At 40.2% G+C, this 24,360-nt stretch overlaps 2 protein-coding genes across 2 annotated transcripts; one reads left to right on the top strand and one right to left on the bottom strand.

The window, feature by feature from the left end:
• Positions 1 to 4,935: 4,935 nt before the first annotated feature.
• Positions 4,936 to 12,007, bottom strand: LOC128903038 (granzyme A-like). The gene is made up of 5 exons (XM_054186918.1): positions 11,927 to 12,007; positions 11,699 to 11,840; positions 8,907 to 9,054; positions 6,779 to 7,045; positions 4,936 to 6,050 (listed from the first exon to the last, which is right to left on the bottom strand). Exons 1-5 carry the CDS (start codon positions 11,985 to 11,987, stop codon positions 5,889 to 5,891), a joined length of 780 nt encoding a protein of 259 aa, XP_054042893.1. The 5' UTR covers positions 11,988 to 12,007; the 3' UTR covers positions 4,936 to 5,888.
• A 4,166-nt stretch (positions 12,008 to 16,173) lies between these two features.
• On the top strand, positions 16,174 to 21,422 carry GZMA (granzyme A). Its single transcript, XM_054186917.1, has 5 exons — positions 16,174 to 16,249; positions 16,964 to 17,111; positions 18,730 to 18,868; positions 19,557 to 19,829; positions 20,611 to 21,422. Exons 1-5 carry the CDS (start codon positions 16,189 to 16,191, stop codon positions 20,767 to 20,769), a joined length of 780 nt encoding a protein of 259 aa, XP_054042892.1. The 5' UTR covers positions 16,174 to 16,188; the 3' UTR covers positions 20,770 to 21,422.
• Positions 21,423 to 24,360: the final 2,938 nt, after the last annotated feature.

Below are 24,360 nucleotides of genomic sequence, written 5' to 3'. Positions count from 1 at the left end.
GTACCTCATCCTGCTTGTCAAAAAGCTGTAAAGGGGACCAAAAGGAAGGTCAGCAACAGATGGTTGCTGGCAGCAGGAAACAGCTCCCAAAGCTGCGGTACATGAGATATTCCCTCATGTGAATCTCCCGAGGCCAACTGGGCCAGAATTAAGCAATAGTATCTTCAGTTCTGGCTTTAGTGGCTTTTTCTGTTTTATAAAACAAAATTTTTACATTTTATAAGGCACCGATAGTAAACAAATAAGTTTGTTTTCTACAGCCAACAAAGAGGGAAAGGGGTTTTTTGTTTGTCTATTGCCTAAGATAAGTGCCTGAAACAGGACTTATGAACCACTGTCTGTGCCCTTTGAAACCCACACAGAGTCACCAGCAGTGTTTGGCTCGGCAGATGAATACTGCCTGGGATGGCTGAGCTGGAATCAAGCATCATGAAAAGAGAAAAACCCAACCAAACACATCCAGTGGAATAACAAACCCTTCTGAAAGCCACTGTCCCAAGTATGAATATCAAAACTGGTAACTGTTACCGTGACCCTGACTTCAGTAACTGGGTGCAAGACAAACAAGGGGAAGGAAAGAGGCCTGGAACAGAAACACTTTAAATATCTCATTAGAACTGAGTCTATTTCTTGCATTATCTTTTCACCATCTGTGCTCTTACCTCGTGCAGATACTCCCAATATTTCTGCATAATGAGGACAAGACGACCTGATAAGATCAACATCATTGTTCATAAAACAGAATACACAAATTGACTTTCTTTAATAATTCCGGCCTCTGACATACAGTCTCTGTCAAATCTCACTGTAGTGCTGCCTGGCTGGTTGCCGCTCATTTCACAGATCTATAAACTAATTCACATGGCAGCAACTCAAACCACCCATTTCTGCTCCTGGAGGAGCACAAACACCGCTTCCCTTTGGCTGTGGAGGTGATAACTTCCGAAGTTGGTGTACCTTGAATCATGAGCACTGTAGCCACCTATATCATGCTTTGAAGCATACTTATGTTCTCATGTTTTAGTGTAGAGGCACCCCCAAGAAAACGTGCAGTTAGAACACATCCCTTTGAAATATTGCAGGAAGAAAATTAACTACGTAGCTGTAACAGCCAGTTTATCTTCTATCTCCTGTGTGTGAGATCTTTAGTGCTGCTAGTTGCTGCCTCCACATTATTCTTTTCATTACGATGTGGATTGTACATAGGTGGAATTAATTGGCTAGATCTGGCCAGACCACCTTGCAAGATGGGACCTCTCACAATCTGCAGTGAAAGGAAGTGGTGCAAGTTTCTTCACAGTACTCCATCAGCATGCCCGAAGCCTCCGTTCAGGGAATAATTGTGTGCTCAGGGTGACCATTTGTTACTGAGTTCTGCTAAGACCAGTGCTCGGACAGAAATGTGGCTTTTGGCACAGGATATGCATGCCCAGAGTTTAATCAGTGAAAGCACATCAGTGTCAGTGTGTTCCATTGTCACTTGAAAATGTCAGGGGTTTTGCAAACACGGTAGTCCGGAGCTCGCCCTTGTTTTCATGCAGCTGGTTTAATCCAGTACCAAGGGGTCTGAAAAAATGTGTCATGCAGTCTTGGTTATGATAGCTTGAGATATGGATGTTCCAAGAAACCTGGACACTACATCCTGACAGGTAACATCCTCTACACGTTTTCAAGATAATCAAAACCAACAACCACGTGCCGTTCATTCATTTAAATGTGAATGGTTAATTAAATACCATTGACTAGTATTTTTTTTAAGACAGCAGTGATTAAGAGTGATTAAAGTGACGTTTATTTTTTTAATTTACTGATGTTGTCACTGTTTTAATTATTCCTTAATTTTCTTTGTGTCTGCAGAGAGGTTTGATATTTTATCGAAATAAAGGTTTTGTGACAGTGTGTTAAGAGGGCAAAGTTTCTTGCTTTTTACAAACAAATGTATGTAGAATGAACCCTGTGAAACTCCATTGCTCATACATTGAATCAAATTTGGAACTAGCTAAGATCTGTAAGTTTCTGTTCTGTTTTTCATTAAATATGGGCTCTTTTGCTCATCTTTCTGTGGTTTCCTCTTTGTCATGGCAAGGATGTGGCTCTTGGTACAGCTTTTAGACTCGATGACTTCATATTAAATTAGTGCTTGACTTTGAATGCACATTTCACACCTGATTTCAATGGCTTTGAAGCAACCTGTAGCACCTTGAACTGAATTACAGTTAAGTTTAACCTACTTGCAATCTGATAGACAGTGATTATTAAATATTGTTAGGCAATCCAGAAAAAGCTTCATCAGATGATTGTGGGGTTATAAACGTACTGGGATGGAGGTGTCCAAACCATCTGCCAGATTGTTAATGAGACAGGGATAAATTTTGGAAACTAGAAAATCATAATTAAAAGATGTAACAGGCATATGAAAATGGCTTGCTGTAATTTGTCTGACTATGGTGAACTGACTATTCAGACTTTGACAGTTTATCTTTATCTGCGTTTATCTTTATTTCTCTTTGGCAAGTATCCAAGAAAATTATCTTGAAAATCTGATGGCTTGCTTTGTTTTAATTCTGTTTTCTAAATGTTTCTTCCTGATGCCAGACTGAGTTGCCCAAAAGGAAGGTTACTTTTACAGCTTGCTAGATGGCAGGCGGTTCTGTAGTCAGAAGATAAAGACTCTGACTAGGAGCTGTGGACGCAATCCATGCTCCAAACATATCACTACACTTTCAGGAAACAACAGTTGTTGACAATAGATAATGCCACCCTCTGTACTGAGAACTAGAAGTTTATTTAAAAATAAAATTCCCACATCGAACATAGAGTGCATTGGATGTACAGCCAAAACAAGTACAAAACATCAGGCACGACTGCCCAGTACAAGGGCAGAACAAACGTAAGGACTAAAGCTTAGTCCTGTGTGATGTGTGAATATGTGTAGCCAGCCCCCTCTACTTGATAGAGGGCCATCAGCCGTATGTCAGTACTGCAAGCTCTATGTCAGTGCCATACATTCCATGTCAGTGCCACAGGTCATGTTTTTGCGTGGCTTGGTCAACCTTGGGGCTGCTCTCTATACACAAATATGACTATATGACAGGTGACGAGCAAGTCAGACTTCTCAGCAAATAATCCTTAAGAAATATTGCTTACTTGGAAAACTTCATAAAAACACAGATAGATGCAAATGTCTGACGGAGAAGTCGACTCAGCAGAGACCAAGCTGCAAAGTGCAAATGTAGACAGGAGCCCAGCCCTGGCTAAGGGCAGAAGGATTCCTGGGTCAGGACTCTAATCCACCCAGGAGCTTCCAGTAAAGATAAACCTGATAGTATTGGGGAGCTAGTCTAGTGCAAGGAGCCAGTATTTGGAAACTGGGAGGTGATGTGCAAGGGGACACCTCACAGGCACCTAGAGATTAGTGTTGAGGTGTCAGAGGTTAAAAGAGACAAGACTAGATTTCTCTTATGGAAGGAAAGTGGAATTGCAAATGCTGTGCTGGAAACAACTGCAATCTATAGTAAACTCCGCCACAAGCTGCTGCATATGAGCTCCTCTCAGTCTAATAAGAATGTGTTTCTAGCTCCTTTTTGTCAGGCTTTGTGGATGTCTGTAAAGCTGTAACACACCTGGGGCTACTGTCTGTGGCTTTCCTGTTTTCAGCTCAATTCTGAGTACCAGCCCAGCAGTGGTATCAGCAGTGATACCAGTGGTCACCTTGTTTAGCCAACACTCACCCTTTCCTGCTTTGCCTACCCCTGGCTGCGGAGCACTGTGTGCTTTCACAGGGGCTAATAAAATGCTGAACTGTGGGGCATTTTGCAGCCCCACTGCAAAATTCCTACTGTGCTCCCTGGTCCAGACTGCCCCTCACCCAGAGTTCTCAAGACATGGGGATTTCGGTGCTAGGAAAGACTTCCCTCCTGTTGCATGTGAATGGAATAAAGACTCAGCTGGCCTGAGGGTGGACAGAAAATGAGCGAAGGTTTCTGCTTGGATCTCTGCTCCTGCGCCTCCGCAGGAACAGGCCAAGGCCAGGCCAGGACGTCATCCTGTGGGTAGGCCCAGCTCAGCAGGACCCATGGCGGGCAAGGCCAGGCTGAGGGCGGCTGGAGACCGGCCCTGCTGTGGTGTTGCTGGGGCAGGGGCTGATGACCGTGGGGACTGACGTGGGTTGTGGGCTGGGGGTTGGTGTGGGGGGGAGCCCCAGGGGGTGGGCAGGTGCAGGCAGGCCTGGTGGTGCCCTGGGGGCATGGAAGTAGTGCCCTTCCACCTGCCACATCGCCCATGGAAGTGAAAAAGATGCTGTAATTGAAGTAGAGTCATCACAGGAGATCACACACACCAAGTCCAATATCTGAACTGTAACTAACCTGCTGGCTTATGGTTTCCAGACTCTATCACCCACTATTCCCCATCAGTGACGGAGATAGAGCCACCATTCACATGGACAGAGCAAATGACACCTTTGCCTCCGAGATGTTAAACACCAATTAGTTATAGTTGAGCTGTGGGATGTGAAAACTCTCCTGTGGGATGGACAGAAGAATGTCCTTGCTGTCATTTACCTTACAAAGGTAAAAGGGACTAATTTGTTTTTGCAACTTCCTCTGAGACCCCCAGCTGAAAAGTGTTAAGAGCGGTATATTATTCTTTCCACTTTTATATCACTTCCCCTTTTTTCCCAGTTTCTGACTGTTCCAGGCCTGACCCAATTCTGACTGGCACCTCTAAAGATCTTCCCATCACCTCCACTGAGAACTGGATCAAGGCCCCCCTAGCCCACATGGGCAGGCTTTATGGCAGCACTGCCAGCCCAGCTCTGTGGTGTGCGTTTGCCCCAGCACCTGCACAGCCTTCACCAGACAGGGCTCGCTCCGCTCAGCGCAGTGACACGGCTGCCGGGCAATAATCAAGGACAGTGTGTTGATCTGTTAGAGTTATTTATTCATGCCTCTGCAACAAAGCTTACAGTAGTTGGTACACATTACTCCAATAACCAAAGAAGCAGAGAAGCCCAGCAGATGACCACTTCTAAACTGCTGGCAAAAAAAGACTTTGAGAATATTAGGACGATAATGGGAATACACCAAGCTAACCACAGGCTTCTTCAGAAACACATCAGGTCTTTCTGTTAGTAGAGTTCTGTTGAAATCCATAGCAAAATTCCTGTTTGTTTTGACAGATGTTACACAGGCACTGTGCTAGAGAAGTGTAATTACTCCCATTGCAATCAGTATTTATACTTTTTTCAACAGACCATTCGCCGAAAGAGTGAGATCATGAACCAAGCTGTGAGAAGAGATGATTTTGTTGATTTGATCACAAAAAAAAAAGGAAAAGTAATCTAGAAAAAAAAGATTATTTTTTCTCCTCTCTCATAATTGAAGATCAATTGGAAAAATATTTATCTATTTCATACTTTAACTCTTTGAAAATTAATTTAACAAATATTTAGTAACAGAGAATTGAAGTATTTGGTTTTGAATAATGTCACAGCAAAATATTTGAACACTTAACGCTTTTGTTCTGTTTTTTCTCATTCACCAGACATCTCATTCACTATCACTGAAATTGAATTTTTCTGTAAGTACACGTTCAAAAATGTTGCCTTATCCCAGGCACAATGAATAAGGTGAGCCGTAATTTCCCATCACACTAAGAAGTAGGGCGAAGTCCAAAACAAATTGTGTTATCTAAGAGGCAGTTTCCTACTAAAGATGAATAAACATGTTATCTGTACAAAGGGGAATATTTTGAACTGTTCTTATAAAGCTGTGGCAATGTTAGTAAAGCTGTACAGCTGGGATGTGCTCTTTAAAGGTGGCGCACTAAAGCAGCAGCATCTACTTCTAATGCACAGCACAGTATTTATTAAAACTGTTTTGCCTGTCTCATTGATCTCTGGGAAGGGAAATTATTTTTTTTATCCAGTCAATATATTCTTCAGTCAGGCGTGTATAAACTCCAGGCATGTTTCTGCTTCCACATCTTTTTCCAAAAGAAACGATCCCACTGTATTGATCAGCACAGATTAACGGCCCACCTGAATCTCCCTGGAACACAAAATAGAAGACACTATCAATGTGTGTTCACTGCTCTCCAGAGGAGCATGCAGTGCCACCTGCAGTGCATAAGCATGTTTGAAAATGTTGCTTCCAACCCGTTCCAATTTAGGAAATTAACCAGTTGGTTTATGTCACTTCATGGGAGTTGGGTGAGGTAAAAGGAGGTGTTGCTTTTCAAGCCTGCGGGAGCCTTTGATGTAAATGTTGTAGATCAGCATAGTGCTGTCATAATTCTATTTCAAAAGGTATTTTTTCATTGTTGATATAAATTATTTCTCACTTCTTTAGCAATTTGCCCTTCTGGACTCGTCACAGAAGAAAGACATCAAAAGCAAGATCCAAACAGTACTTTTGAGTTTACAGTTAATTCTGCACTATTCAGATGACAACATCTGAAAAGGATCAAATGATTTAGACCCTTAAAATTCTTTTTTTTCTCTGACAACTACAGGTTGTGCCTAAGGAGAGCACCTTAGCTAAAGAAGTGCACCTGAAGTTAACTGATATAATCCCAGACCCAAATTCTCATACTTTTGATCTCGTTGTGTACACTGACCTAAACTACTCAAAGTTTTAACACTTCTTTTTCACACCCGTGGTTAAAATCACTGTGAATCTGATCAGCCTCATTAAATGTCTAGCACTGCGTTGTTCCCTGCAAAAAGGGCACTATTGTTAAAAGCACATCCCCTCCTCTTTGTAACTTTGCTTCTTACCTTGCAAGCATCTGCCTTTGAAAATATTTTTTTCCCTACAGCACACAACATGTTGCTGGTTATTTTTGTGTACTTTCTATATTTGCTTTCACAGCTTTTTCTACCAACAATTTTAAGAGTTGTTTCACGAAGATATTTTGATGGCTTTCCTGAAGATGTGAGTCCCCAGCCGGCCACTTTGCACGTTGTGCCAGGTTTGATATCTTCATAATAGTCAGGCAGAGACAAAGGTTCCACATATTTATTCTGCTTTGCAATACCACTCAGCTGGAAAAAAAAGAAGAAAAAAAAATGTTTTCTCATGCAGAAAGGAAGGAAAGTATAACCTAGTTTCAATTCACATTTAGTCTCATTCTACCAGTACATTCCTTATAAATCCCTTTTCAATATTTAGGAACTGATCCTGAGCTTAATTGCCCTTCTGCAAATCCAAAGGAATTTCTCTGGTGCTTGTATAGCAATTCCCTATCTATGGCAGCAGTAGTGAGTTCAAGCCCAACTTCCCATTGATTACAGCAGTAAATTAAAAACCTGCACAGGAGTTAGGCTGTAGGATCTCTGTCCTATTCAAGAACGTAACCTGCCACTGAAATTCTGTGTTGAAATCAACTCTGGTGTTCAACTGACACAAAGAAAGGTCTCAAAGCACGGCAAATGTACCCAGGAACAAAGATGAAAACAAAAGCAATAACCAATTAGACATGACAGCAGTGACATAATTGGGGAAAAATGAGGTCTCATACTCTTCAGACTGCAAAGTTTTTGCTCTGAGAGTCCAAAAGGGCTTAAATGATCCACACTCTCAGTGTTTTGTTGGCCTTTACCTGAAAGACTCTTCCTTCAGAAGAGGCCAATTTAAGCCTACAAATGAAAACATAGCAAAACACTAACTTATATCTTCAGTGTGCTTGGTAAGGGCTCACAGCTACTACACAGACATTTTCTGTTTTACACATGATCACCGCACCATGATGCGTTTCACAGGTGGTTATAAATGTTGCTGAATGGTTGTCAGTTAAACAATTCTGCCTTTTTACCTTTTAAAAAAGGCACTCCAACAAATCACAAGTTTATCCAAAAAATCCTTACAGTTTATTATCGCCAGTGCTGGTGGGAATTTCCAAAGATGAAAAGTTCATCCCAGGTCACTTAGTACCCCATTACAGCAGAAATGTAGAGACAGAAGGTAAGCCCTAGTATGCTTTCTTCATTATCACAGGTGTAACATTAAAGCACAGACTGAATAAAAATCCATCCATCCAAGATTTCTTAAGCATCATACTGAAGTCATAAGGTTTCTAAAGGTATAGCCAAGGTGAAGTACAAGTCTTATCTTTCTCAGGGACTTTGGATCAGCACTGAAACTGCTGGTACCAGGAAGGAAGTCCTCCGGAACGATTTGACCATCTACAGGTTTCCTACATACAGACTGCCCTCTCCCTATTCAAAACACCGATGGCTGCCTCCATGTCAGTCTCAGTGCTGGATTAACAGAGTTCTCAGTGCAGGGACATGGGAGGCATGAGCCAGGCTGAGCAGGAACTGGTATGCAGGAAATTCTTACAGCCCTGCCCCACTTTGTCAACCAGGATGATAAAGTTGGTGAGGACATCTTTCCATGCTTCATTCTGTGGTATCCTGAGCCTTCTTCACTATGTGACCGCTCTGAGCTCCTGGAGCTGAAATCATCTATCTATCTCCGGTATTATCCATACTTTTACTTTACGTGGTTACCCCAAATAATTAGCAGTTATGTTTCATCCCCATTTTTGCTCAGTCCAGCACAAGGTATCACGTTGGGATACAGCTGTGACCCAGACTCCATTGCACACATCACTTCAGCACTGCCTTTGAAAAATTACTAAAGAATGTGTTTGTGGGTTTTGGAGAGGTTGCTGCAGCGAGTGGGTTAAAGGGAGTTTTAAAGCACAGAATGGGCTTGACGTGTCATCCTTGCTCACAGTGCCAGTGATCCTGTAACCTTATCTAGATTAGTACAACCAAAAGCAGGGTGTCTTTTGATATTGTTAAGCTATCTAAACAGTGCACTCTTCAATATCAAAGAATAGCCAAAATGATCATCAGCAAAACTCCTTTTATAATAATACAACAGTAATTAACACAATACCTTGAGGAGCATTATATCATTTTCCTTGGAAGATCTGTCAAACTGAGGATGCGGAAAGTAGTGCATAACCTTAAATATCTGTTGTTCTTTTTCAGCTTTGGATGCTTGATGGGCTCCAAGAACAACTCTAACTTCTGATTTGTTTAATCTGTAATTTAAAGGAAGTACAGGCAGAGAAGGTCACTGCTGGAACTAAGCAACATCTCTAAAGATAGTCAAAAGACATGTAACATAACACTCACAATTTAGTTTTACAATAACATTATTAAAACATAGGGAAAGATATTGTTCATTTTGGTGTTTTGACATGAGCTTGTATTTTCCTGTACAAAGTAATATTTCTTTACTGTAAATATATTTTGATGAAATAATGGTGATAGCTGTCCTTCAGGGATTTCCAGAGTTTGGAATTATTTTCATGAAAAAGCCCACTGCTTTTTAAGGAGAGTTCGTTGCACAAGGACTGCTGGTACTGATGCTTTTCATTAATCTTTTAATGGTCTCCTTCAGACTTAAGACCTAATCCTGCAAATGACTGAAATGTGCCTGACTAATAGCATGTAGGTTGTCTTCTTGACATTAATGGGATGTCAGTACACACATTGATACTTAATACTCATTCTGAGCATTATGCATACAGGTAAGTGCTCTGCTAAAGTGGACATCTTTAATACTAATAAGAGTTTTGTCCTTAACTTCACTAAATACAGGATTCAGAGGACTCAGCCCATTAAGGAAGAAGCATGTGTGTTGCCTAACTCAAGACACCCCTATAGCGAATATTAAAAAAGGAGACTACTAAAATCCAAAGAGAGTTATATATCCAGTTCCTGCTAATAAACAGTAAGAGTTAAGCAACTCATAAATCTCCCTCTCCCCCAAGCTCTCAAAGTATCATCAGAAATTTATTTATTATAGTTTGCCTTTCTTCATTTTGCCCTGCTAAACTTAATGCAGCCCACTAAGAGGACATTGCCAGAAAGCATACTGCTGTTTTCCTGTGCTTCATCTTCAGAACATAATCCCACTACACACAGGACAACTTATTCAGGCCATAATGAAGACTTTATCAATCCAAACACAAAAAATAATATTTTCTTCAGTCCAGCTGCATGTCTCACTGAAAGATACAATTCTTTTATTTGTACATGAATGCTTGCTTGTGAAAATAGCTGCAAAGTCGGTGCTGGATCCTAGAAAATTCTCTTTTTATCTACAAAGCACACTTACACAGTGAGAATGATACAAGACTCACAAAACTCCATCCCAGGAACTCTTTCATGTAACATCCCCAATAGAGGTGCAACTGCTGGACTTGTAGAAAGCTCAGGGAATTGGCCACTGTGCATACAGAGAAGATTGGGGTGGGGGACAGGGAGGGAACAAAAAAACCCACTGCCACCTCATCCTAGTCTCTGACAGGTTGTTTGCAGGCCACACAGAAATTCTTGTTTCTCGATTCATGCTATTTTGTTTAAGACAAAAATTATTTCAGAAGTGATTATCACAAAATATTCATTAGTTAGGAAGGCTTACACGCACTGCAATTGCACCTGCTAAGAATGCTAGACATAGCATAGGGATGAGTGGGTTTTGCATGGGCATCATCATACAGCTCAGGACAAGGAGACCAGAAAGATGTTGTTTCAGTTTGCCCAAGTGACAAAGAGTCAAAGGCAGCCCAAACCGATGTGTTTCTTAGAAAACCAAACCAGTGACCACAGCACACTCTCCGGAGGACCAGAGACAATCAGTGCCCTTTCCACTGAATATCCCAACTCTAAATTTTTATAACTATAACTGACTGGATATGTCTGACCCATTGACTGAAGAGTGAGACTCCAGCTCCCATCAAAAAATCCCTTAATTCCAAGGAGCAAGGCTTGGCTTTTGTTTTGTAAAAGTCCAAAACAGCACGTGCTAGGTGTGAATATTTCTACCCTTACAAAAAACGCAACCAAACCTGATTCAGATGAAGAAGTGTGAAAGCCAAATTCACTTAGAAAGAAGGTGCTGTACCCTTTATTTCAGGCTAACTGACAGAAGAAGACTGGCTGAGCTGCCCCCACTGAGTTTGAGGAGGTCGTGTTTGCAGAGGTTTATTGTAATTGGTTTGGTTTTAGTTACTCAAAATACAGAAAAAAAAAACAGAGAACTAAAATACAATTTAGAGAACATTTTAGCAAAACCAGGGCATTTTACTTCCTAACATGAACAGTAGATGTCCTCCTCACCCTGAGCCAGCTGTTCAACAGCTGTGCCAGCCTTGGGGTATCCCCCTGGGGAAGGGGTGCTTGTGCTCACATTTGACTTGTCAAGAGGAAAAGGCTCCTTGTCACAGTCTTAACTGACATTCAGTTTTTGTAAGCCCAGGTCACTTAAAACGGGATGAATAGTGTTTCCATCTAATTCAACTTCATCTCCCAGGGTGTTTTAGTGCTTAGTCCCAGGCACACAGGTAAGATTTGTTTAAAGCACTTTGGAATATATCCCCTTCTCTAAGACAATGCTGTTACAGATGCATAAATAATTAATTTGGTCTTTTATCAGCGCAGTCTGTATCCTGTAACATTGGCAATGTCTGGCTAATGAAGCTAGCTGTACACAATGCAGATCAGTAGTTTACAAAACAACTTAAAACAGAACGACAAGTTCTTAGATTAGTTTAGTGAAAGAACTACAGCTTTTAACAATTCTTAAAAAATCAACACCCGCCTTTCTTTACTCACTGGCTTGCAAACTATGCCCCACCTCAATGAAGAGTTAAAATTGCCCCAGTGTAAGATACTTACTCGCAATGCGCTGCTGTCAAAACCCATTGCTTTTCCACAAGAGCTCCTCCACACACAGTTAAATTCTTTCTCTGGATAGCAGCCATATAAGGCCAGGAATGAGGATGCACAATACGTCCTCCAATAATGTCCATGCAGCCATCTGAAATACAACAGAAGTGCAATTATGTTATGTGTTACCCAGGGGAAGTGGGATTTGGATATTTTTATCCTTAGAGGAGTACCTACATCTCGGGGGTAGGATAACAGTAATTAGAGAGAGCAAGAGAGCTGGCAGGTGGCTTGTCATAGCTGCTGCTGTTTACTGACAAGAGCATTGTAAATTTCGATATAGTCTTTTCTATTTAAATGTCCCCTACAGGAAATGGTGGTTGAAATGTTTTATGAATAGCTCCCTCTCTTGAAGTTTCCCTTTACATCATCATTAATATTGCATTATTTTAACTGCAGCTTGGTTCTTTTAGGATCTTTCTTCAGGTTCTTTAAAACCTGATTGTTTCTTGAATCCTCAACATGTGTCAATATTAATTGGTCCAAGTCTTACAGGAACTTCAGCAGCTTCTCACAACAGGTATTATATTAGAAAACAAATGCATAAGAAAATTCCTGAGCATTACATGGGATGAATGTATAATAAAACCTATTTGTGCCAGAGAATTCAATGCTGTTTCAACTTTAAAGAAAAAAAAAAGGAAACACATTAGAAGAATGAAACTGGACATCTTTAAGCAGGGGAACAAATGGAAGAATGAATAAAAGGGCCTGAAAAGGCTTCACAGAACACCAGTGAGAGGGAAAACTCAGGGCATGTAGAGTAAAAAAGTAATTTCCAAATTGTGGACCAAGATGCAGCAGTAGCCAGCAAATTCTCCGCAGAATTATACTGCCCAGGTAACATTTTCCATTGAAAGGCTAAAAAAGATTCATAAATGAAGTTTATGAGAGCCACTGAGAATTGGCAGGCATCTGTTGTCTGGTAAGTTTAGGAACATCTGACACAAAAGACGAGCTACACACATAGAGTGGTATTTTCTCAGCAATCATTTTTGAGGGTGCAGGATTCAGATGCAGAAAATCCTAGAGCATGCAAGTGTCAAATGCAAACAAAATATCTAATCAGTGTTCACAAGAAAAAGACAAAAAGACGCAGTGGTGAGAGAGACATTTCTGTTTTGCAAACCTCTGTGTCTGCACTTATGTTTTGCACGCCTTGCTGGTAAACCACTACAAAAAAAAGGCATGCCCTTGTGTGAAGAACTTAAAAAACCTGATATGATCTTAAGTGCTTTTAGAATCAGAAATGTAACTTGCCCAATACAGCTAGATCTCATTTTTATTCATCGTTAGCGAAGAGCAGCTCTCCAGATTGTTGAATGAGATTATAGCATTGCAATGCTTATTTCTATGGCACAGAATCGTACCAGTTATAACCCAGTTTGAAAACGTATGTGATGCAACATAATGTAACACATTTCATATTTCAGAAGATTCTTTCAAGGCTCTTTTAAAAGAAAACATATGACACTTAGAATTCATTAGCTCATAAAAGAGACAGATCAAGTTACCCCAAAACCACTCCCCATCCTCCAGTTAATCCTGGGATTATTCACCCTCTGGAGGTTATCTCTGCAAAAAAGGCTCCTAAAGGCATGATTATGTTTGAGTCCTTTATGGCTTTGCCCTCCCGCTAAGTGGCTAGCTTAGAAAGCAGAATAAGGGACAAAATGGGCAACGGGCCCACGTTCTGACCAGAAAAGAGAAGGCTTGTGTTTCCAGAGCATAACATCTAATGCCGTTTTCTTTCTGCCAAGTACATTCAACTTCATAGAAGTAACATTGATTTGCTAAAAAGCTTTGAGGACTCTCTGAGTTAACTGTATCTACTTGTATTTCTGTGCTACTACATTTTTCATAGATATCACACAGTAAATAGGTGAAAACAGGGAAGCTGAGCAAATAGCTGAGGCAGAAAAGACAACAGGTAAACATCATGAGACACTGGTATCCAATAAGAAAGTAAAGTAGGCATTCCCAGGATACATCCTGTCCCTTCCCCAGTGAGGCCCCAGGAGTGCATCCCCTAACCACTGAGGGATGTGTCCAGGCAAACACACCAGAATGGGGTTGGGGATGGGGTGGCCCAGGGAGGAGACAGGCAAGGCACTCCACCTCTGCCTCACTGTGCTCCCGGCAGCTGCCTGCCCTGCTCCGCTCTCCTGCTGTCTCTTCCCCAGCCCTGGGGCTGAGCTAGGACCCTGCCTGAACTTGGGCACCTAACAGCTCTGGAAGGTTTAGAGCTGCGGTTTAAATTGGTCTCCTGGATTGGTCTCCTAAAATCACACCTGATGTTCACTTTTAGCACCACAGAAAGCAGCATGAAGCAAAAAGGAGCATAGTCACTGAGAAAGCAAAATGATCAAAACGACTGAGTATGAGATAAGGGACCAGAGAACGTGATACAGTACAGAACAGAGCTGAAAGTGATCCACCGACCCATGGGCTTAATGCCCATGGGAAATTTCCTGAAAAGCAAAGGCTAGAAATAGAAGCTGGGTAGACTCGATGTTCTTTTACTCAGGCAGTGGTTTCTGCTGAGAAACTGGCTATGCCTTGTGGGCACTGCAGAGGAAAAGAAGGAGCATCTTGCTTACATATGTAAGTCCTCGTGAAGACCAATTGCTTATGCAGCAGAGGATCTAATAAAAGAATTTGACAGTGCACTCAAATAGAGAGCGAAGTTTTGCTTTGAGGTTTCCCTTTACATGCCAAAGGCAAATAAAATCTAAACTTGACCATAATTAACTTATTGCCATAGCCAAAGGAGCCCGGCCAACTTTTTGTTCACCCTAAAATTTGATGTCAATTTTTCAGTCTCCTTACAGAAGTTAAAAGCTGAAGAGGACACTCTGACAAAAGCATTTGGGTACAAAATTAAAGGCTGATTATGTGCATATCAATCTGATCTTTAAAACCTGTGCAATCAATCTTAGGACTATGTGATAGTCAGAGACGATGCTCAGAAAGAGCTTGCACAGAAAGTGATCAGTTGTTATCAAACAGTATTTTAGACTGCATGTTCCTAACTCTAATTATCAATGTAAATGGTATCTCTCAGGATTAGAGGGGATTTTTTAAAAGGCACGGGCATGCTAATACCTGTGGAGTTACAGAAAAATACCTTTAGAGGTAAGTCAGTTTAGAAGCAAATAGAAGTGCATTTATATATTGAAAAAACATAAACAGGCTATAGAAGATTTGTTTTTAGATAGGCATATGTAGGCATAGATTTATCTCCGTTGCCTGGAAAACTCTAGGATTATTCGCTAATGTTTTATTCTGTGTCTCCCAAATAGGCTTTTCTTGAAATTACATCAGGTAAACAGAGGATAACACGTACCAAACCTCTTCTCACTACACACAGTACCGCATATAGGAATATCAAAGTATGAATCATTGTAGTACTATGCATTTAAGAAGGTCTCAGTGCACAGGATTTTTGCTCAGAAGTGCTCATCCTGATCATGTCTGCGCACAGTCCAGAGAGGAAACAGCTTCAATATGGTATTGATACAGCTTCAATACAGTATGAAATCAGATGTTGGCAACTATTTATAAGCAATAAATGAAGAACAGTACCTATGATACCTGGTGATACTGTGTTCAGGAGAACACTGAAAAAAAAAATAATGCCAGTGATACAAACTGCTGATAGTTAGGGATGTGCAAGTTGTGAGGAGAAAAGTGAGAGAAAATTAAAAGCCTGGTGCGGTTTTGCAGTGCATAAAGTTGTCACCACGTCACTCTGACTAACCACTGCAGTGACAAAGAGCTCTGCTATCTCTAAAATAGCTCCACATCTGCCTTGCTCAGAGAAATCACCAACAATTACCCTCTGTCCCAGAAAGGAGGGCAATGGCAAATTTGAGCCAGCTGTCTGTCCCAGGACTTCTACAGGTAAAACTCACATCAGGCTGGGCCAACTGGCCTCAAAGATGCAACACAGACAGAACGCAGAATTTTCCTGCAGGCTCACTGTAGTGGGGCTCAAGTGTTCAAGAAACCTTCCAGGCTGTGTGGTAGTGACACTTCACTGAATGTACTTAGTTAGTTAATATTTGATAGAATATTTGATATTCCAAATTATTTAATATTGATGGAGGTTATTTCTATTATTTGGGTATATATTTGGAAGTAGGGAGCTGTGCCTTTACAAGGCTCTATTAAGATTTTCACCTCCAGTACTCGTATATTAGCTCTCTGCAAATGCTACAGAGAGAACATGAAGGGGGGCAGATCCCGTCTTCACACCACAACAGATCATGCAATTTCTCACTAACACCTCTGCGGTAAGCTACATTGTTGGGGAGATTTTTTGCCTTTGTCACAGTTACAAATGTCGAATGTCCTTAAGAGGAAAAACAAAACCCACATCCTTTCCATTTAGATATATATATTGAACAGCGACTAAAGGGGAACACCAGACAGAAATCATGGGAGCCTTCCTCACTTTGTCCACCTCTGCTGTTGTCATTCTCCTGGTAATTTGTAGAGGTAAGTGCCCAGTTTGATCCTTTTGAAGGTAAATGCTGATGTACAGAGTTCCAGTTAAGCCAACATGTATCAATGTAAAGGAAGTAGACACAATTATTATTTGAGTTCTTATTATTAGCTCCTTTCCACTGTCTGCATGCATTTGGTCCTTTGTACAAACAAAATAATTTCTGAATGAGTTGGATTAATTAAAGTTGCACAGAGGACAGGCTATTTGGAGGTGTTCAGAGGAGTTAACATAATATTTATCTGAGGCATACATATACATTAATCTTTTGATTTTCTGTTTTTCTGAAAAACAGGTTCATGTAATGTGACTTACACTATGTAGCCCAGTTTCCAGGTGTCCGCATAAGTCACATATTGTACAACATTTATCATGTAGCAAATATGGGTTTGTTACTCACAATAAAAGCTAAGAAATCAACCATAGCAGCAAACTTCAGGAAAAAATCTGTTCAAAAGCAACAATAATTTGGTGTTTTTCTTGTCAAAGTTCACCCCACTGACCTACTTTTTGTCCCATCAAAACACAGAAGTAGTACTGCCGAGCAATTTCAAGTGTCTGCCCTGAAGACCAGTATTGGTACATATGTAAACACTTGTGTGTCTGTATATATGTAATTAAATAAGCTGTTTTTTCTAAGAGAGTTTGAGTCTCTTACAGTATTTGTTAGCCCAGCTGTGTGTATTGTGGCTTATTTTTATTTTTAGGTTTCTGTGTGGATATCATTGGAGGAGCAGAAGTAGCACCACACTCGAGACCATTTATGGCCCTAATCCAAGGAAAACAAGGAAACCTTATTTGCGGAGGAGCTTTGATCAAGGCAAACTGGGTGTTAACAGCTGCCCACTGTAACGTGTAAGTTCTGATTCAGAGATTGTCTTCAGTGAGTATTTAGTGCCTCTGTTCAAGAAGGAAAGTTAATTTCACTGGTGATTTTGTGCACTTAGCATGACCACGACCACGTTCTGATGACTGTGTTTTATAATTTATATTGACAAATATGCTTCACTGAGTAAAAAATAATAACAAGGAATACTGATCTTCACTGTTTCTGAAGAGATATTTTACAAGCTTCTAGCTGCATGCAAGCACAGAATAGCAACAATGAAGTAGTGAATTTGGGGGAAGGGCTCTTTCTCAGGCAACTAGGCCAGAAGACTGGCCAGTTTAAATAGCTGCTCAGAAAACAGGAATAAATCCTTGTCATTTTATTCTGTAAAAGATATGCAGTTCACCACAGAAAGAGACAGCAGGCTGTTATACAGGAGCAAAAATCCTCCAGACAGATGAGAGGAGACACTGAGAGATGGATATGCCAGCCAACCTTTCTTCTTCCTGTCTGACTCAAAATGCAAATGGATGTTTGGCCCCACAGAGTCCCTCAGTGAGGCAAGACATGAGGTTTAAATGACACATGCTACCCCTTGCCTTTGTGAGGAGGACTGGAGCTGCTGCTGAGCCGGACCTCCAACAAGCTCTGTCAATGGCCTGCCCAGGACCAGTGAATCACTGGACTCCGCAGACAGCAGAGAAATGTATCCATCTCTCCCGTCCCCGTCCAAACAAGGAGGTATACGGGACCTACTACACAGAGAGCACAGGGCCCAAAAGCTGTCATATTAACATAAGGTAAAGACTGTTCCAAATCAGATCACATTGAAGAGAAAATACAATAAATAATTAACCTAATGTTGCTCAGTCAACAGTCCAACAGATCTTAATAGCTGAAGGAAAGGAGCAATCTCTTCCTCAGGTTTGTGTTCGCTGCAGTAAGTTGCAAATGAGGGCCAACCTACATATCTGCTCAAAGAATATTCTCCCATTCAGCTGTAACGAACACTGTTCTCCCACAAACAGCTATACCTGTGGTCTGATATAAAAGTCTTGCTTGACCAAAGAGTGACAGACCCCTGGTTTCTATACCAGAGAGCCCCGGCAGGCACAATTGTCATCACTTCCGTATCTAAGTTGCAAAACAAGTTAGAGAAAGGGAATGAGCTACATCTCACATGGACTCAGAAAATGGTGTTGAAATGGTGTTAAGGCAAAGCAACGATACAATTCAATCCAGTCATGTTGATCTCTGAACTAACAGTGCTGTGAGCTATTCTCCTAAATTTTCAGCACAAATTGCAGGGGGCACGGATGGTGAGACCACTACCAACAGCAAAGCTGCTCTATCCACCCCTCATTCAGTTCCCAAAGGAAAACAATAGGGGTAGGTTCAGAATGAAGTATCTGAACCCTGTCTGTGTTCCTGGGAAGCTGAAAATAGGATAGCATCAATCTTGATTCCCTGAGTGAATTTTTTTAAACTACTTGTAAAATCAGGGTAGTCTTATATTTTTCTAAATTACTGTTGCTTTTCAGGCACGAGAAAACAGATTCTGTAGCAGCTGGGCATTATAGCACCCCAATTAACAGCAAACAATTACAGAGTGAATCCTACTAACCATGTTGTCTCTCTTCTCAGGGAAGGAGCCAAAGTTATTCTTGGAGCTCATTCACAGAAAGCAAGAGAAAGAGAAAAACAGGTTTTTCAGATTGCAAAACGAATTTCCTACCAGTACTACTGTCCCTATTCTAGGGAAAACGACATTATGCTGCTGCAGGTATAGACTTACGCATCACTTATGGAATGCGCATCTTCTATGTTGTACCAGTTTCTTCCTTCTTGTGAGGAAGACGTGCCAAGGGAGTTTCTGGTGACCTTTTTTTCTGGGGTGATATAGTCATGTCTGCTAATCTAGCAGACTGGACAACTGGGGATACACTGGGAACTAAGGCAATCAACAATTCCTGTAATGCACGCCAATGCCAGAAGTAGAAAAATTCTGGACCTTGACCAAGATATTTCAATTTCTGGCTTTTCAGTGAAAGATTGTCCACAGAAAGAAGTGTATTTCACACATAGTGTGAAATAATGTGGTTAAAAGTCCTAATGTTCTGTCTGAAAAACAGTTCTAATTAAAAAATCCTGACTTCTCTGATGCTCAATTTTGCCAGCTTCAGTGATTACTGCCATTTTGTCCTCCCAATGGCGTGACAGCCAGAGAAGTAAAATAAGGTATTTTTAGAGCTAATATTTCAGCAGAAGCTAAATGGGTTTTCATGAGACAAAGAATACTCATTTTCCTCATTCTTACATTGGTTACATAAATCCTCTCACAAAGAAATGAGGAATCTCAAAAAGAGATTGCAGTAATCCTCCATTACCATAATGAAAATGATCCAATGGTTAACGTGCAGGGCTTCTGTTAGACTCTGTCCCATAATAACTACTTTCCCTATCTTCTACAGCTTCAGAGAAGAGCAAAAATTAATAAAGCTGTGAATGTCATTGCCCTGCCTACCTCAGATGATGATCTCAAACCAGGAACAATTTGCTCAGTAGCAGGATGGGGACAAACTCACAATCAACTGAAAACGTTTTCTGATACCCTGAGGGAGGTCAATGTCACTGTCATCAGTAGGCAAATCTGCAATGACAACAAACATTATAAAAACAAACCTGTTATAACAGACAACATGATATGCGCAGGGGCTAAGAACGGAGGAAAGGACTCATGTAATGTAAGTATATTTACTGTCTATATCTAGATAGATTATATTAAAAATAAAATAGAAAGTACTACATTTTACACATTTATAATTTCTGCCTCTCTTCAGTTCAATGAAGAATTTTATTAAAAATGAATGAATTTACCAAGGCTTGTTCTTCTAAGCCTTAAAATGAAAACTTCTGATTGGTAAATTTTCCTTTACAGACTTAGGATACTGTGGTTTTATCCAGGCATGGCAGATAGCTAGTCTCTTCTTCAGTAAAACCATTTTAATAGAAAAATCTCCACAAAGTAGATTACGAGCCCATTCTCAAGCACCCAACCTCAAGGGAACAACTTCTCTGATATCAGAAGGGCTTTGAAAGATGTTCTGCTGATAAAAAGCATTTTGACCAGGCCCCAAGTCAAATGCACAACTGCGTAACAACTACCACATTTTAAAATATTTAAATATTGAATTAACAAAGTTACAAAAAATGTACCAATTTCTAGAGATTTTCTGCTTTTCCAGAGGAAAGTTTCCAGCTTTTTTTTCATATTAAAAAAGATTAACTATTCCTTAGCACAGAGCTAGATTAATTTCACGTTACTCGCACTTGAAAGATCAGATTGAAGTCTTTTTTCTTTTTTTGCTAACGAAAATCTTACCTTCTAAGGAGGAAAAAAAAGAAATTCCCAATAGCACCACCTATATTTTTATTTTCTCCATGCAACTGGTGCAAATTCTATTTAAATTAAACATTTTTTAGCTTTTGTAAATTTGAATGACAATTTTCTTTCCTGTTTCCCAGGGGGATTCTGGCGGACCTTTAATATGCAAAAATATGATGAGAGGCATCACTGCTTTTGGGAAGAAAAACAAGTGTGGTACTGTTGATGGCCCTGGTATCTACACTCGACTCACAAAGCAATACCTTCACTGGATAAGGAAAACCATAGGGGGAGCCTAATAGATCAGCTATGACCAAATGATTTCTTACTTTATACTTGGGTAACAATATCTAGTTTTGAAATATGCTTTTAAAAATAGCTTCATTATACTAGTAAAAGAGGTATTCCCACACTGGATTTTAGCAGCTTGATATCCTTGTAGACAAAAATACATACACGTGTTTTAAGAGCAAGATGTGATCTTAACAGGGCCAGAACACAGTGCTCTGCTACAACAGCATTTGTAGCTTATACTGTCAGCCATGGAGTCATTCGACAGGTATTTGTGGCTCAGGCTTCCAACATTCTTGCATTGCACTATGGGACTGAGCTCTACATGGATGAGTATTTCTGACCAAGAATCGAATCCAGCTGTTTCTGCCCTCACTGCACGCTAAGTATATACTGCACTCTTCTGTATCTGCAAGTAACCCTGAAAGCTAGTGCAATGCTAGGTACAACTCCAGACACCTGAAAAACCTGGTAGTTTCTCCACAGCAAAGCTCCTGATTTCGCAGGTGTAGGGGACAGCTAAGCTTCAGAAAATTAAATTTCAGCAACTGCCTTTGATTGTGGGGCATAGTAAGTGTGTATTTCCTGTCTTGTATTTGAAACCTCTAGATTTCATCCTTTTATGTACTTTGCATTTAATAAAGCAATGGCAATGAAAATCTACTGCTTGCAGCTGTCAATTTATGTGGAAAGCTCTGTCTGTTGCAGTACAGATAGTCTGTGTACATAATGTTTTGGATGTGCAATATGTTTGCAGAATGCATGAAGATCAGCAACATTATGTTAAAGTATCAGACGAAACGCCATCCTCCAGAGAAATGACAGAACGTGTCTCAGCTGGAGTATAAGTAGGATAAAGTGCTATTCGTAACAAAAAAAATTTTAATTTTATGATGTCACTACTCCTGTGTCAGATATGCAGTGAAATTTTTAAGTACTTCAACAACCACTTGTTAAACAGCAAACATACCTATTGTGAAAAATGCTTCTGCCCATCTCTGTATTAACACACTGGCACTTATTAACACACATGAGCATTTTCAATGCCATGAACACCTCAAAAGGGCTGGGTTTTATTTTGTGTTGCTTTGGGGGTTTTTTATTCAAAGTAGGCATTAGCTAAAAGAAAGCAGAGAACGTTCGAAGGGTGCAGAAATCTTGCATTGATTTTAATTAAAAAATGATTGCTCAGTTCATCATGAGCAATTAAACATCACTTATAAACACAACATGGAAAATACAGGCTATAACTTTTTTACACAACTGCCTTCACCTGATCTTGTTGAGAAGAAACTGAGGAACTGAGGAACACAGTTTCGCCACTGAGGAATAATGAAGGGTGACAGAAGGAGAAAACCTAAACTACAGGGATCTTTCCTGAAAGTTTTGATGCTGAACATCGTCTTTTATGGTTTCTGTCCATTACCAATGTTACGCATCAGAACTTTTCACATTCCTTATTGCTAAAATATTTGTTCTGAACACACAAAAAAGCATACAAACACAGACACAGCAGCACACGCAAACAGTGAAGCAAAGCAGGGGCAGAGAGAATTCCCCGCCAAGTAAGTCACCATCAGTGAAACTGAGAGGAGAATTTTGCCCACTGACTGCTACTGACACCCAAAGTGGTGACTTTGATTTGGTCTTTAAACACACAGGAAATAAGTAAAAGAAGTCCAGACTTTGTCTATTCTTGCAAACTACCAAACCATTGCTTAGGAAAGAACTGACTCTAAAAACCTTCAGAAAACAAAAAATATCTTTATCAATCTAGTGAAAAGTATGTAGCTGATCTTCAAGACAACTGATCACACAGGGCTAATCTGCTTTTCCCATACATTAGTCTTACTTCATTTCTTTCCTCTGTGTCCATTTTTTCACTGTCTTTCTTTCATCTCGATATAGTATTTTGTTCATATTACTGCTTCCTCTTTGGTCTCCTTCTTCCTCTTCCCTGGAAGCCACAGGCAGCATCCTTGTCGGTAGAAAATTTTTCAGAGAGTAGTTCTGACCCAAGTGGTGTCAGAAGGAAGAAGAGGTTCTGACCAAGGACGTGCATGAAGAAATGTGCAAGAAAAAATGTGCAGCCTTTGAGGAGCTTGAAATTTAGGATCTACCCCAAAATACTTTAAAGACTTAAATATTTTTACATGAGCGTTATTTAGTGAATTGTGCAAAATGAGCCAGTAGAACTGCACTTAGATGGTAAACAAAACATGCAAGCCTCTGTCACCACTGCCAGTAGTGGAAACCTGGGGAAAAAAAGCAGAAGCAAGCAGATGGAACTGAGTTTTCATCTAGGCTGGGACTTTCTCTGATCAAGAGTCATGAACCTATTTCTGATACAGGTCCACCACTACGGGATGGAGCCCATGCAAGTTTATGAATGAGCTAAGAAATATGTTATGATCATTCAATGTCATTTTGACATCTAGAATGTAACAATTTCTTCTCACTGTGGGTGCTCAGATAACTGGGGGAAATGGACAGACATAAACTGCATTACACAAACTACCACAACATTCATGTAGGTAGCAGCAAGTCAGATCATACAGTGGCTGAAGAACAGGGGACTATTCCTATTAGGAATAGGGCTATTCCTTCTTATAACAGGAATTCCAAATTCCAGATTCTCTCACATTTATGGGCTGTTGGTTAGTCCTAATGAAATCAGTGATTCTCCTACTTTTTTTTTTTCTCCTACTTCTAGGTATTATGCTAAAATACTTCTGGGGCAAAACAGCTTGACCACTCAATAATGAACAGCATCATTAACTAAGAAATGAGCACTTCTCAGTCTGAAAAATGTATTTTCTTATTTTGACAACTGAGCATCCAACAAAATACACTTAGTTTAAATATTGACCAGCTCCTTCTGCACTACAGCCTTCCCACCCTGTGTTATACTACTCTTCCTGTATTTGTCAAACCAATAGCATTTAGATACCATCAAAGGAAAGATGGAAAAGATGAGTAAAGAGACTAATTCCACTGCTTTTTTCCCCATTCGAAAGAGAAAAATGTTAACATTTTAAAAACTTTATTTAAGGTACTATTTTGAATATTTAAATATGATTTTAAATGTTTGATAAAATCTGCTGCAACACACATGCTCATATGGGAAGACAGGCACAGTATAAGTTATTTCCCATTCTTAGACATAAGCTTCTTGGTAGTCATTTCTCAATCAACGTTCCCATTTTCTAACCTGTTTTGAAGACCACACGAGATGACATCAGAAACCAGCAGTTAAGTAGCAGATTTATTGTAAATCAACATATTACTAGGTAAAAAAGATAAGCGGTCTCAACCTGCCAGACCTAAAGTTAGCAACCACGTGATTTATGAACAGAAGATGAGGTTTTAAAAATGATGAGAACTAAAGACATGACAGTTTCACATTCATTTCCAGAGATACTTGTGCCCCTTTTAACTTTGTCTATCTCTTTTCATGCATTTGATCACAGCTTAATTTTCCATGGGCTGACACAGCTCTACTCTTCTAATCTTCCATTCTTCCCCAGCTACAGGAAATATTCTAAATCAATTTCAAGCATGAAAAAAAAAAAAAAGAAATCCAACCAATAAGAGTTTCT

Source organism: Rissa tridactyla, chromosome Z (assembly GCF_028500815.1).
Source record: "Rissa tridactyla isolate bRisTri1 chromosome Z, bRisTri1.patW.cur.20221130, whole genome shotgun sequence".
NCBI classification, from domain to species: Eukaryota; Metazoa; Chordata; class Aves; order Charadriiformes; family Laridae; genus Rissa; species Rissa tridactyla.
This window is presented reverse-complemented; position numbering and strand designations above follow the sequence as displayed.